Source organism: Epinephelus lanceolatus, chromosome 2 (assembly GCF_041903045.1).
Source record: "Epinephelus lanceolatus isolate andai-2023 chromosome 2, ASM4190304v1, whole genome shotgun sequence".
NCBI lineage: Eukaryota > Metazoa > Chordata > Actinopteri > Perciformes > Serranidae > Epinephelus > Epinephelus lanceolatus.
This window is the reverse complement of record NC_135735.1, coordinates 24,370,565-24,385,938: the sequence shown is the minus strand read 5'-3', so window position 1 is coordinate 24,385,938 and position 15,374 is coordinate 24,370,565. Positions and strand designations below refer to the sequence as shown.

The following is a 15,374-nucleotide window of genomic DNA, read 5'->3' as shown; positions in this document are numbered from 1 at the left end:
AACTAATTTCAAACTGATAATAAGACCTAACTGCACGTGCCTATAAATGTTTAGGAACAGCATGGACTGATTACCACACTTAGTTTGTGGTGTTTTATCCAACAAGTTATTAATGATGCATCATGTTTAAGATATCCATCCAGGCAGTCCTCAGAATCAGTAACTGTCACTACTTTCTCTACGCACAGCGTTTGTTTTTTATCCCCTTACCTCCACAAATTGATAGTTATTTGCTGCTTCGTGTGTATAAGAGGGCATCGCGGGCTCGTGAATCCAGCAGTGTGGACAGATCGCAACAGATGTGCCATGCCAAGTGCACCACAAGTGTGCCAAACACACTTTTGGTAATTTTGTGGCCAGGCTCCCTTGGCGCACCTGTGGTACTAGCACACCTGTGTCGCTCTTGGGCACAAAAGAACAACCCTTAGGAAGTTATAATCAGAGTGAGAAGCTTTAAGTGATTCACAATTTTTTTGTGGAGCTGTGTGAAAACTTTTTAATGTGTCAGTCTCCAACACACCTGCTGATTTGCAGAGGAGAGTGTGTCGAACAATGAATCAAAATGATACGTTTGATGTGCATATAAGCACAGGGGGTTCTGTAGTCATTCTACAACAGTTTGCACAAACTGTAACCAGCGGATCTGCCATGTATAATTGCACAACATCATGGAACAGATACCTGCTGCCTTCAGATCGCTGTAAAGAGAGTCACCAGTGTAAAGAAAACACCTTCAGTATAGTACTACTAAGTCATGATAGACAGAGCTTTTGTCTGCCCAGCTGGCATTAATGCCATAACTGCTGGTTGGAAAAGCATGTTGTAAAATAAAGTTACTGTTGCTGTCACATCAATTCACAAAATTAACTTGAGGACGTTTTCAAGTTTTCAGATTTTTAAGTGAACTCACAGTAATTATGATGTCTGGAGGTTGGCAAGTATGCTGATTAAGGATTTAGTGACTTATTTGTGTCATTATACAATACAGGATTGCATAATGAAATGCAGTTGTGGCCTGCTCCACCCTGCACACACAGAAGAAGTATAAATTGATAATCAGAATCAGAGCATATATAAAAGTAGCACTATAAGAAGAAATTAAAAAGAGAATTAACGTATGCAATTACATATATATATATATATATATATATATATATATATATATATATATATATATATATAAAACCCCAACTGTCCTTTTTATTTGACAGATATTAACATTTGATATTATAATGATATGTCACCTGCTGAACTGGAAATGTGCCCAGTTTTCATTTCTGAAATCTGGTCACCTTAGTCTACAGCCATGCTAGAGGCACTGTGAGGCTGTGCTGTAAGCTAAACACCAATATCAGTGGGCTAACATGCTCACAATAAGGATGCTGACATGCTGATGTTAAACAGGTATAATGTTAATAACATGTTCACCACCTTAGTTTTGCATATTAGCATGCCAACCTTGATACAACCTGGATACACCATTGGAGGCAGGACCACGTTAATTTCTGCGTGGCGCATGAAGCCAAACAGCTTGATATCCACGGTATGAAATTACCCAGATCGTTTGCATCGTGGACTCATGGAGCAGGCGCACTTTAGAATTACAGCAACTGAGCCGCTATCTTCCACCAATCAAGCGGCTGACTTGTGGTTCAGCCCTCCACTAACTTGAATGGGGATAAAACCATTTAATCGTGCAGCTCTTTAGAAATGTTATCAAGCCCTGATAGTGAAACAAGTTTTTTGCTGTGGTTTTAACACTCAAAAATTGTATCCACTGATTTACATCGCTTTCACAATGTAGGTCTATGGGAAGAAGTATTTTTGGGCCCCCATGTCACCATGTCATCACATGATGGACTTTGGCACTATAATTTCACATATGGCGACCATGTTAAATTGGCTTCAAAGCCCGGTGCTGTTCCTGGGGACTTGGGTCAGTCCTCTGTTCCCTCAGCATCAAAGCTGGCCCTTCCATAACTGGGTTAGGGTTGCCCATGTTAAAATCTAATCTTAACTTTTTGAGATATTGCGCTAAAATTACCAATAACTGACAGACTAACAAACAAACAAATGAAGAACATTAACTAGAGGTAGAGGTACTGATCTAAGGGGACATTAGCAACAAACACAAAGTACATCTGTGGCTGATGGGAGTGTTAGTTTTGCATTTATGTGGTTAAAACCCAAACTATCAGATGCATCTGAAAATGTGCAAACTTCATTGCAATCCATCCAACTTTTTGAGACATTTCACTCAAAATCCCAAATGTGAACCTCATGAAAAGTCAGGGGATCACCAGAGTCATTAGGATTTATCCTCTGAGGACCGTGAATGTCTCCACAAAGCTTCGTGGCAATCCATCCAACAGTCATTGAGATATTTCAGCCTGGGCCAAAGTGCTTTATAACCAGCTGACAGACATTGCATTGCCACACTAGACCAGTTAGAATCCAGCGTTGACAATCATCAGTTTTGCTCAGTGATTTGCAAGCACAGTGTTTTAATACACCGAGATTAAAGCCACCATAGTAGCATGGCAAAATCTCAATGATTAATCAAGTTACATTGTCACAGTGCTGCAACTACTAATTTTAACTAATGATTAATCTTTCACATGTCCATTGTAATTCCTCAGAGCCTAAAGTGTAGTGTTCAGATTGCTTGTTTTATCTGACCAAGAGTCAAAAATGAAAAGATTGGGTTTACAATTATAAAGACAGAATTTCAAAACCATTAACATTAATTTTCTATCAAACGATTAACAGTCATTTCAGCTCTGGTCTGTATGTATCCTCATATCTGTCAACCTTGTCTACCCTGGTGTGCTCTTTTTAAGCTCTGCAGACGGTTCACTTTACTGTAATAAACAAAAGAACTCACGAGGCACTTGAAAAACACATTGTTGTTGGCTCTCAAACACTAAGTGCCTCTAATTGAAAACCAATCTGCCCACAGCGTTCAGCGAAAATGCTGCTGCTGAGAAAACCCTGCTTGTCGTAGGCTTGACTAATGGGTGACTCTTACTGTACCAATATCTGTCTCAAGCCCCCACGGCTATCTGAAGGTGGCAGGACAAAGTACATGTTTCTATCTGCGGCCTGTAAATTAAGGGCCACATGCAAATTTCAAAGCCTTGTGCAGCTATTTGTATTCTGTGGGCACTTTGATTAAGTCCTGGACAAAAAGCACCACAATCCTGCAAAATCAATACACCTAACATCTTTACAGGGAAGTGTTCACACCACATTGATTGGCTGTGACTGGATTTTCAGCACAGCTTTCATGTTTACATGTTACAGGAGCGCGCAAGGTGACATCCTGGTGTGAAAGTTTACACAGCGCAAAGATCTTGAGGGCATTTTGTCCACTGCACATGACTGAACCCGCTTGAGAATATTCGCCCTCACACTGGCCCTGTACCCTCACCCAAAACTGTTCTGGGGGAAACGTTAATCACACACATTATGCACACATTTCCCAAAAGCAGTGCCCAAACCACGCCGTTCTGTAAATACAACAGGCTTTTGGCAGCATGATGGGGTGCCAACAATGGGATTTTGTTACAGTAAATTTAACAGGCAGGACTGGAAACAGGTAAGATGTCACAATTCCCTGCACAATTCATTTTTTATAATATAATGGTCATGTTAAGAGGATTGTTACAGGGAGCTTGCCACTGATTTTATTACCAAGTTCTACATACTGTTATTAAGGTAACTGTCTTCTAAAGTATTTGAAGTGGGGTTGTATGAGGTCCATAGTCAGTACATTTTGGAGAGGCAAGCTGGAGTTCCCCCACAGAGGCTAAGCAATGCACTGTTGTGGAGTGGTCAACAGCAAGATGTATTTTAGCCTCCTAAAATAACCAACTAGTTTAAGTGTACACTATATAAAAACAGGAAACTGAAGGAAACTATTCAAAGCCACCAGACTCCTTTTACAAAAAAATTAAAGCAGGGTTTATAGTTCTGCATCAAATCGACGCGGTACCTACACCATAGGCTGATGTGCACCTCCCCAGAAATATAACTACACGTTGCGGCGACGCAAACCTCCTGTCTGTTTTTGTAAGCTGAAACCATTTCCCTCAGTAGAAACAAAGCGTGTATTAACTTTAATTTCACAGATAGAAAAAATAAATCAATTGTGAAGACAAAAAAGCCTCCACAAAATAGCATTTTATCCTGGCTTTATATGAGCAGAGGAAATCTCTGTTCATCGCCAAGCTAATTTATACAGTGTAAAATGCCGTAGGCTTGTGCTAAAAACTTTGTTGTATGTTGTATGCATGTTATATTTGTTTGGAAAACATGTTTAATATAAGACTTTTTTGTTGATGAACGTTGTGAGTTGTAATAAGCCCAGTTTTGTAACGTTATATTTGTTAAATGTTTGCTAGCAGCTAGGCTAATTTATACAATGTAAAATGCCATAGGCTTGTGCTAAACACATTAGCATGTTGTATTTATGGGGGAAATGTGTCCAGCAAAAAGCCAAATGCTTTGTCTGGGAATTCTGCTAATTATAGTGAAGCTGATTTGTGTACTTGTGTTTGAAACTGTTAAGCCATGTTTAATGTGTGTTTTGGGTGGATTTTGAATCAACGAAACTTTACAGCAATTGTTTGTTTGCTGTTTTGGAGGTGTAACTGCAGAGTGACACAGACACACCACTGCACAAGTATAAATGCTCACAATGGCGTAGGCCACGTGCGTAGACTATGGGGTACACTGTGCACAGAGCTGATGCACAAGTATAAATCCCACTTAATTTGACCTTACAGAACACGTGAGCTGCCGGTCTGCGGCTGCCTCAATCAGTTAGTTTGTATGTGTTATTGTGTGACTTTAATTAATCCAAATTGATCCTTTTAAACACCAAAGTCACACAATAACATACAAATTGACAGTTGTGAGTGAGTGAGTCACACCATTGGTCGGAGTAGGTGATGACATGGGTGTTAGTGTTTCCCCACTGGCTGTTGCTCTTTCAAAATAAATAGGTGCGAACAGACCCGTGGACACTGACAGTCCTGTATCGGCGTCCTCAGGTGGGCATTTGTTTCAAGTAGGTAGGCCTATAGCTGTAGCTGGAGCAGCTACATGACTCATCCATACCTACATGTTAGTCCACAATCAGCCACCTTTGTCCTTTGGTCCAGAAGCCCTGAAAAAAGGGGATAAGTCAGCATTCAGCTATCTATGAAGTGGATCATTACAGATAGGGCGAATCATGTGAAATATATAAGGAATGATAAAGTTAATGTTTGGCCTCATATTTGTCCACTGCAATGTCACAGTGTAGGAGAGTTAAAAATAATTGGTTGGTGGGCTTGCTCTGGTGCTCTGGTCTATAGATGTCTCGCTTGTGCACAGCCGTACTGTTCTTTGACCTCCGTTATACTTCTCTATATAGAGCTGTTGTGTTTACGACTGCTGTTCATTCATTCCAATCTGTTGAATGCTACAGTAGTGGCCTCAGCCTCCACTGGTCACGTACCAGAGCTGGTCCAGAGCTGGAGAGGTGAGAGTTGTGTTAAATGGAGCAAAAGGGAGCTTGATCAATGGGTACAGCTTCAGAGAAAGCAGGTCCCTTCTGCTGTGTGACTGCGTCTCAGTGTATTGTTCTTCATTTTAACATGAATTTTTTTGGCTGAACCACAACAGCAGGGCCAGCGCTGTAGAAGCGAAGGTCCGTGACTGAGTGAATGCTGCCAATTCCTGTTTTAAATTAAAAGCCCTTGATTCAAATTAAGAGCTCTTAAGCGTTTCATATGCAGCCCAGGTTTTGACCTAATCTTGTTGTCAAAGGAGTCTGGTGGCTTTGAAATGATAATGGATTCAGTTCCCTGTCAGTAAGGGAAAGTAAAACAGTCAAAATATTGTAAATATAATGTACACTTAAACTGATGTAGATTTTTTAGGGTAGGTAAAATACATTTTGCTGTTACCCCTGTCCACAGCAGTACATTGCTCAGCTTATTAGCTTTGTACATCTGTCTGCTTCCCCAGTCTGGGGGCGTGCTGACCGCCATCTACTGCAGCTAATACACTGACTATGGGTAAGTACCTCACAAATCCAAAAAATCCAAACTATCCCTTTAAATTAAACTAAAAGGGACATTACCTGCAGCTTCTCTCTGGGTTTTGTTGGAACAGGCATCAGTTTCCTCTTGGGAGAAGAGGTTGGACTCCTTATTCACAATTAAAATGTCAGCATGTGGTGGCAGGAAACAATGCTCTAAGGGACAAAGAGATAGGATTGATTGATGTCAGACCCTACCACACGACCAATTATTTATTCCTCCTAAATGGATCGAACTGCATTGCAGGTGCTCCACTGTTGCAGTAGCACTCTTCTTGTTAAATTTCCAAAAATCTGCTGGACATGAACTGGTGCCAGTTCCTACATTTATACCTTGATTCATGAATACAGGGTCCTGATATAGCCTGCCAAGTAGCTGGGTTGGCATGAGATCTGCCATTACCCTGCTCTTTAGCAATCAATGTCAAATGTATTTGTTAATCCTTTAGACAAGGTCTAAACATTGCCTCACCGAGGGATTTTTATTTGTCCTCCACAGGTGCAGGAACCTCACTTATCCTTTAAACCTCCCTCAAGTGAGCATTGTGTTCATTTTTGTGAATGAAGCCTTTTCCGTCATCCTGCGGTCCATTCACTCTGCCATCAACAGGACGCCCCCCCACCTGCTCAAAGAGATCATCCTGGTGGACGACAACAGCAATAACAGTAAGCAGCATCATTTTCTGATACAGCAATTGACCTCTCGTTAAACCCCTCCCCCCCAAATGGCAAGTTATTGTAGCTTAGCAACTAGACACGGCAGGCCTGTCAGGCTGTGGATTTCTTAACATGATGAAGTGGTGTGCATGGGGCTGTGGTAACAGAGGTACTCTGCATTTAAATAGTTTCTGGGGTGGTCTCTGTTTTTTAGCCTTCCAAAATCAAAAACACAAGAGCAAAAGTGTAAAATCTATCTGCTCATTAGTAAGCAGGTCCAGCAAATTATCTTGTTACATATAATGGTAATCTAATCCAGCATTACCTCAAAGACTAAGGAGCATCCATTACTATCATTTTGAGGGTTAAAGATTCACGACAGGCACATCAATGAGATTCACTGTGTTTTGGTCACTTTGGTGCCTTGATACATGCACACACAGGCTTAGTCAAAACAAGTTTGAATTACGCCTTTTGGACCGATCAATCAAGAGTTATCCTGAAAAAACTACCACAGACATGGTCACCGAACTACACTGAACACTTACTGTGTTCCTGTCATACTGTTTTCAACTCACAGTATCCCAGACAGTAGGCATTTCTAGAGCTCTAAAAGCATTATATTTTTTATGAATTCTTGTGTAGTTAGACAGTATAGAGTGACGTTACCTTTAAACTTGTAAAGTGTATAATTTAAGGAATAACTTTATAAAAGTTGGGACCTAAAACACTGTATAACCATTTAAGATTTTTTTGTTTTTATTAAGGTTTATTGTGATGAGAATCGCCCTTAAAAAAAAACTGTATTTCACCAACACATTCTCTCCTACCCGACCCCCCAAAGCTTCCAAGCACAAAATCTTCCCCTTCCACCATGTTTGTGCATTTGTGGGTGCAGATTGGAAACTCCCTGATTTCTCTCAAATGAATGAAGTAGATAGTTCTTGGGAAATCAAAAGCTGAGGAAGGAAAAATTATGGCACAGATATATATTTGATTCATGACCTGGACGCAGTTATTTAAATCATTTACATCAAAAGGTCAATTGGCAGGAATACTGTGATGGCCGGAGTACAGTGAGTCTAGTATTCATCCACAGCTTTGAGGCCAGTCCTGGATGCTATCAGAGTGTATGGCCAATGTCAGCAGTTCTGTTCTGATCTGTATTGGACTGGGGAAATTAAGCAACGTTACACAAGATAGCAATACATTGGCTAAACGCTTCTCTTTGTCCTCATCCTAAAGGCTTTTTCTCTTGTAACTTAAAAATACAAAGTGTATGCTAAGCGGCCAAACAGAATGATGTTAGAACATAAATAGCAATCTAACATTTTTTTCATCATACTTACAATACATGGACTAACTAGCTCTACACTGCATAACAAGAACAACACTGTTCCATTATTTCTATAACTACTACTTGGAACAGTAACTGGTCAGGGTGCTGACTGTTTGACTGGGACAACTGGGGCTCTTTCGTGTAGCATGCTATCATGTTTGTAACCATGAAGTGCGTATCTAACATACAGTATGTAAGACCCCTTACACAACCTCTTGTTTTATACCGTGTTAGCAGGAAACACCAAAAAGAGAGACTGTGACTCATTTCAGCTACAAAAATCGACAGTTGCTAACTAGAAATGAAAAGTCTGCTTTTTTCCCACCTGTGTCCAAAATAAAGAACCAATTGTTTCAAAAACACAACACATTTCAGCAGTAAACAGACCTACAGCACCATTAACATTTGTAAACTTCACATGTGCAACACGAGAACAGAATGCTTTCCAGGCATAGTGTGGGTAACTAATGTGGAGTGAGCCTTAGATTAAGAAGGGTCTGTGTCAGAGAAGTCCTTAAGTTTACATATCATTGCCTCATGTGTGGAGAAATCTGTGATATTTACTGCTCCTCTGGCCCTCCAGACTCCTTTAATGTTTTTAATTAGGTGCTGTGTTCACTGGATTTAACCGATAGATGAATAACACTAATTAGCTGCAAAGCCAGGGAATATGCCCCGAGGCAGATAACAATCCAGCAAGGTGATGAAGTGTTTGTACATATCTTGTCTGCATTTGCAAACCTAATTCTTACATCTGCATGCATTGGATGTAGTGCAAACAGTGTCAGGTTGAAAGGATATCCAGTATATATGCTGGCAAACTGCTGAGCTCTGTTCGCTTGTTATTACTGAGATGACTGATTTGTGAGATCACTGATGGGTGACGTTGGACTGCCATGCAAAGCACAAGCAATAGACTTGAAGTCACCTGTGAAAAGTGGACGTGGTAATTTACAGTGTAAGACTTAACTACATTACAAAGGCAGAAAGCAGGCTATAAAAAGGTAATGATACTGTGCCAAGGTCATTTATAGGCAATGCACTTTTAAATGGGCTGCTGGTAACGAGGACTGAGACAGCTATTAGGGGCGATCAACATGGGAAATACTGGCATTGGGAAGAATGTTTTTACCAAAGTCAATAATGCAAAACATGTAGCATGGCCTGTGGCCTGCTGGAAACGAATATAGATCACTGTAGTATGTCTCCGTAATTTAATCGCAACACTCTGGGATAAGAATGATGACTCCCCCTCTGGATATTATTGACCAGAAAGTTGGATATATCCAAAGTTATCTGGTAAAAAATGTAAAGCTGAAAACCCCAAAAGTTTCAAAACCCTTCTGGATTATCACATCACATCCCATAAACATTCATATTTCATCACGTAATTGAGAGCTGGAGAGTAGTCGCCTTTAGCTCCTTCAGGGACCCAAGTCACGCGTTGACATTTTGCTGATGGCATTTCACCCTGTGTGCCTGAGCACTCTGTCACACTGTGTCTGATAGGCCTGGTGTTATCATTATCACCACGACTGTGAATCTTATCTGTGCTAAATGTTGTTAGCCTGTTGACCCGTGATGCTGCTGAGATTGTTGAAGGGGTCATCGTCCACAGCTAACCCCTCAGGCATCCGCAGCTTTACATTAGTCATCCACCACTGTCACAGCTCACCTCCGAGGCGCATTAGCATGCAGGAGGATGTGTGGCCATCAAGGGAGAGAAGGGCAAATTGACCTAGCTGATTCCTCCTTAATTGGATAATGTCCCAAGCTGTGGCCCGAGAAAGGCTGGTCTTTGTAAGAGTGGGATTTTGAGAAGGGCTCACTTATTAGACAGGCTGTCAGAGGACTTGTGATTCTATACTTAAACTTAAGCAATACAGTGGAAACTGCACATAATGATCATGTTTACAGTGATCAACCACTTTTATATGGATGTAAAGCTTTGGACAGAATCATTTATTTTCTTTAAATTATCCGCAATACAGTAATAATTAATTATAGCACATAAATAGTCTGCTTACGGTGTTCAATTTGGGTCTTTTCATACATAACGCATGAAATAAAATTTTAAAAACCACAGTAATTCCGTATATATATATATATATTTTTTTTACTTTATTCCCATGATACTTTGCCTTGCAGTAACCTGTCTGCTTCCAGCTGGCTACCTGAGGCTGCTACTGCGTGCATACTGAAATCTCGACAGAAAATAGAAAGTAATTTTCTCTCACTTAAAACAAAGTCTCCTCGAAATTTATGACAAACCACCAGAAACGAGGCAACGAGATGCAGCAGCTAGACCCAGTGATTCTCAGGCTACCTCATGTTTTCTACTCAAACTCTGCAAGCAAGGGCAAGGGTTTCATTTCAGCCCTGGTTAAGGGAAGCAGATGAAACAGGGGGTGGTTGGGGGTCCTTTGCCAAAAATTTTTGGGCATCAAACACTTAATTTCCTGCATTCTGGTGATTTTTTATGCACCAATTTATGGTGAAAATTGTGTCCCATTAAAGACATTTACTTCTACTTTCATGTCTTTATTAAAGGAGAAAAATACACATGGTATAAACATTGAGCAGGACCACCCTTGTGAAATGGATTGATCATTTTCGGTCATGTAATGCCCACACACTGAAACAGCTATACTGTGTTTTGAAACAGTCAGTATAGATTCAGTAAAGCTGACTGTTCATTACCATATATATTACTTAATAAATATAAAAATGTCAGTTAGATTGTAATCTGCATGAGATTTAAATAAAAAGAATAATCATCATCTTATAGTGTTCAGTTTGGCCCAGACGTGATTTCTATAAGCTGTAACACCAGGGAGTCTTGTATATACAGTATGTCAGGATAAAGGAATGGATCCAGGGATGGATACAAGGCTGCTGAATTCTTGGAAGAAGAGCGAGAGTATCAGTTGGATATTTTAAACACAGATTTTAACAGCCACAGAGTTGTGTAGTGAGAAATTGCCAAGTGGTGTAGTGCAAACTACACAGCAACTGTGAGACCTGTATCCATGCCGATTTGCCATCTGCTGCGCTAGCAGTAACGCCTGTGTGGTGATGAATGGTGTTTGGTTTGAACATGCATGAAGAGAACATACAGTATTTGAGACACAGGCAAGCTCAGTGCAGACTCAGTGGTGCAAAGCATCCAAGTACAATTTAGGTTCTTGTGCTTTACTTGAGTATTTCCATTTTCTGCTAATTCATATTGTACTTTTAATCCACGACAATTACGAGGCAAATTGTTTTACTTTAGTATATTAATTTGAAAACTTAGGTTAATTTGCAGATTTGGATTAATATTATAAAATATAATCAACAAATAAATGATGATGTATTATTATAGGTTAAAAAAGATAAATTGATTGGGGTAAAGTAATATAAATTAGCTCCACCTTTAGCAGCTGCACCATCTAAATGATGTACACATTAATGTTGTGGTTCCCAACTGGTCCAGCCACGGGGTCCAGATTTCTCCCTAGTCATCACTTCAAGGTCCATGCAGTTGATATACTCAGTGTCATACTTAGATTTGGCCATGTTGTTGAGATAGTTTGCTGTGTCTGTCAACTAGCTGTCGATTAGCTTTCTCCGCAAACGGCCCTTCAAAATAAAAGCTGGAAATTTATTGTACTTAATAACGTATTTTTTTACAAACTTAACACGTTTGTGAGTCACTTGTGGTCCATTCAGAATGGACCCACAACCCACTTTTGGACCACGAACCACTGCATCACTGCATTGATAATTATCATACAACAATACTATATACATTATGAAATGGGCTGTTCTGCATCATGACTACGGTTACTTTTAAATCTTTAACCCTCTGGAGTACACGGACGCGTCGGTGCGACCAAATCACATGACCGATTTAAGATGACGTACCAGCAAGGCGCAGCCTCGCTCAACTTGTGTCGAAAGTGTGAATTTCAAACTATATACCAGTTTTAAATTGTGTTGATAGGCCTAGTAAAACCAGACTTATGATAAATAATTTACGCCATGCTTTTTCCTAAATATTGTCATCACGTTTGGTGCGTGTTTTGCAGGAACAAACAGTAGGCAGAAAGTGCTTGCAAGCAAAAAAAACATGACACCCCCTCTCTTATTGGTGGTGTTTTTTGTGTGATTTTAGGTCCAGTGTGTTAATACAGTATGTCAAAATGAAAAAAATAACTGTAAAGTCACAAAGGTGAAGTTGTGCTGAAACAAAAGACACCAAACAAGGCAAGGTACAATCAAAAGTAGTCAAAAACGGTCAGTTATACCCTTGACCACAAGAGGTTAAGTATATTTTGATGCTTATACTTTGTAATTTTACTAAAGTAAATACAAGATGTGAGTGCTTTTTCCTCTACCGGTTCAGATAAAAATTAACACACAGTAATGAAGCGGCAAAAGGTAATACAAAGGAAGCAAATGCCAAAACCCTGCTCATTAATTCATGTCTTTTTTCTGGTTATGCACCAACCTACAGTACATGTATGACACAATTAATATTCTGTGCACACGTAATGAAAGTGGAACACGTGGTTTTTGAAGCCATGCTACACTTTGAAAACATGTTTTGAACACAGAAAGCTCTCACAGTGTGTTTTTGTGGATTCACAAAACACACAGTTTCATGAAATGTTATTTTGTTATATCGCACTGAGGCTGTGATAAAGGTGAGCTAAACAGTGTATTCACCATTCTGCAGCTCACCATTAGCTCTGCTTTTTATCTTGTGAGTAAAAGCTTTGAACATTTTGAATATGTAGCTGGATTTACTGCCTGGCTGCTCAGTGTTGTTAGAAACCTGTTTGTTTGTTGTTCCAGTCCAACTCCATCCCAAAGCCCATTGCTTTCCAGCTGAGCTTCAGCATCCTGAAAGATTGATGACTGTTGGCCATCAGCCATTCCTGGTGTAATGAAGTGTGCTTTATTATGATTTGTTATGAGGCATAACACATCATCATTCTTATTTTCAATTCACACACACATCAGAATGTCTTAATTATTGATGGATTGAAAATTACTACAGATACAGTAATCTGGTGGAACGTCACCAGCAGCTGCTCACATGAGTAACTACATTAGCTTTCCTTTAGCTGCAATTAAGAGAACAAAGTGAAGAAATGTTTCCGTTACATATGCTAAAAATTGAGTTAGTACAAGTGAGCGTTTCACAGCCCTGGTTTGATGATCCAGAGTCTCTCTGCTTTAAGTTCTGGATATCTAATCAGGAGCAGATGTACACCTGGGATGTCTGCTGTTTGCAGTTAACCTGGAAGGATAGAAAACCGACCACTGCTGGCTCCTCTCAAGGAGATAGTATCACACTTAACATTAATGTATTATATAATTTCATGTTCCATGTGGTGCTCACAGTGTGAGTATTATTCTGCTCCTGACTTGTTTATTGCCTGCATGGTGGGAAAGTTTCATGGACCACCAGCATCCACTGTAATAACAAGTGAATCACTCACTCGAATATCTTTTTTAAAACAGACTCTATTTAAAATATTTGTATTAATTTCCCTAGCTGACTCATGAGGTCAGTTCTGGCCCAAAGAACAGTTAAGAAAAATCAAGGTAATTGAACAAATTCAGGAGTTTTGGGTATTGCAACTTTAGATTACTCTGACCATTAGAAGCTCTGTGGAGCAGTGTTTTTACAAGCAGGGGGCTGTACCATAAAGCGAGATGAGTGGGTCAGTGAGGTATGTTGATTCTAAAGCCAGAGTTTTCCTACAAAGGTGGCTAGATCACTATGGTAAATTATGCTACAGATCTAACCTGGTTGGGGCCAGATTTTGGCTTGAAATAGGCTAAAAAGTGCCTTTCACAGCTCCTTTGAGTAGCATCACTCTATAGTAAATGCTGATATATGAGCAATACTGATTCTCAACTGAGAAAATATGTGCACTTTATCCAACTTATTGAAAAAAGAAGCCTTCTATAAAATCATCACACATAGTGCAGGAGCCAAAATTATTGTCTGCAAACTCTAACCCATTTCCGTTTTCTGAGTTGACCCCATTTAGTGGCTGTGGATGGCTGAATATAAAGCAGAGGGAGGCTACCTGGAGGGTGTGGCTGGATCAAGTGAAAAAAAAATCTTTGACCTCACATCCTCAAGGCCTAATACAGACACTGTCCTTGCTTTAATTTCTATAGAATCCTTACTTTATCTTTAGAATCCTTATTTAAAGTTAAATTTACATCTTTTGAGCGTTCATTTTTTGTTTATAATAAATACGTATTCTTTTTTTTATGGACATTGGATTTTTTGGATGTGCTGAGTCAGATATATTTTTGCTCAGCCACCATAGTGGTTATATCGGACCAAGAATAACTCCTACAGGTAGCATACATTCATAATTCACTATGTTATTAATCAGTGTGATGTGTATTTGCATATGAAATGCGGTATGTAGTTCCACTGTATGAACCATAATGTTACCACTTTGTATTATGTTTTTATGCTTGGTCCTTTATGCTTTGTCCTTCTTCGCTGAAGTTCACATTACACTGCCGGTATATCACAGCTAATAGAACACAGATAAATAAACTGATGAGTTTCATGGTGTTTATCACAAATAATTGTCAATCAATAACGTTAATTTCACTTTGATTTGCCCAAAAACTTTATTATAGGACAGTTTCAGACATAAATGCAGTTTAGTCAGGAGAGACAGAGGAGTAAAGTAAAGATAATGTTTAATACAGAATATGAGTGTACAGATTAACAGATGATTTGTGCTGATTAAACAGAAGTCTTTGGCGCTTGGACACCAGAGGGAGATATTTTGTGACTGAGGGACATCTGAGCGGCAACAAGATAAATCCCCCCCCATGGAGTCCAGACACTGGTGGTGGCTGATGACTCTGAGGCTGCTGACTGCTGAGGCGGATGAGGATGATGAATCCATAAAGACTAGGTGGTGATGGGGAGGGAGAAGGTGTTCACAACTGCAGCAAGAAAGAAGTACAGCAGAGAAGGACCCATTTTTAAAATGAGGAGCAGTAAGATGATAGGCTGACAGAGGTGTGTTGCTGTGCTATTGGTTGATTGTGTATCAGCTGATGACTCAATTGACTTACCTATGACACCTAGAGATAGTGAGTGAGCATATGTGCAAGTATAGGCTGACCAAACGTCCTCTTTTGCCCGGACATGTCCACTTTTCAGGTCCCGTCCGGGGTGTCCGGGGGGGTTTTTATAAACTGATGATAATGTCCTGTTTTCTGTGTGTTTGTGTGTGTGTGTGTTAGAGTGCGGCACAG

General features: G+C 39.9%; 1 protein-coding gene across 1 annotated transcript in view; it reads left to right on the top strand.

The window, feature by feature from the left end:
• The window catches only part of galnt18b (UDP-N-acetyl-alpha-D-galactosamine:polypeptide N-acetylgalactosaminyltransferase 18b), a 132,101-nt gene that overhangs the window by 53,845 nt on the left and 62,882 nt on the right, over positions 1-15,374 (top strand). The window contains exon 3 of the mRNA XM_033630598.2: positions 6,588-6,754. Within this exon, the coding sequence (XP_033486489.1) occupies positions 6,588-6,754 (167 nt within the window). The remainder of the gene's footprint in view (positions 1-6,587; positions 6,755-15,374) is intronic.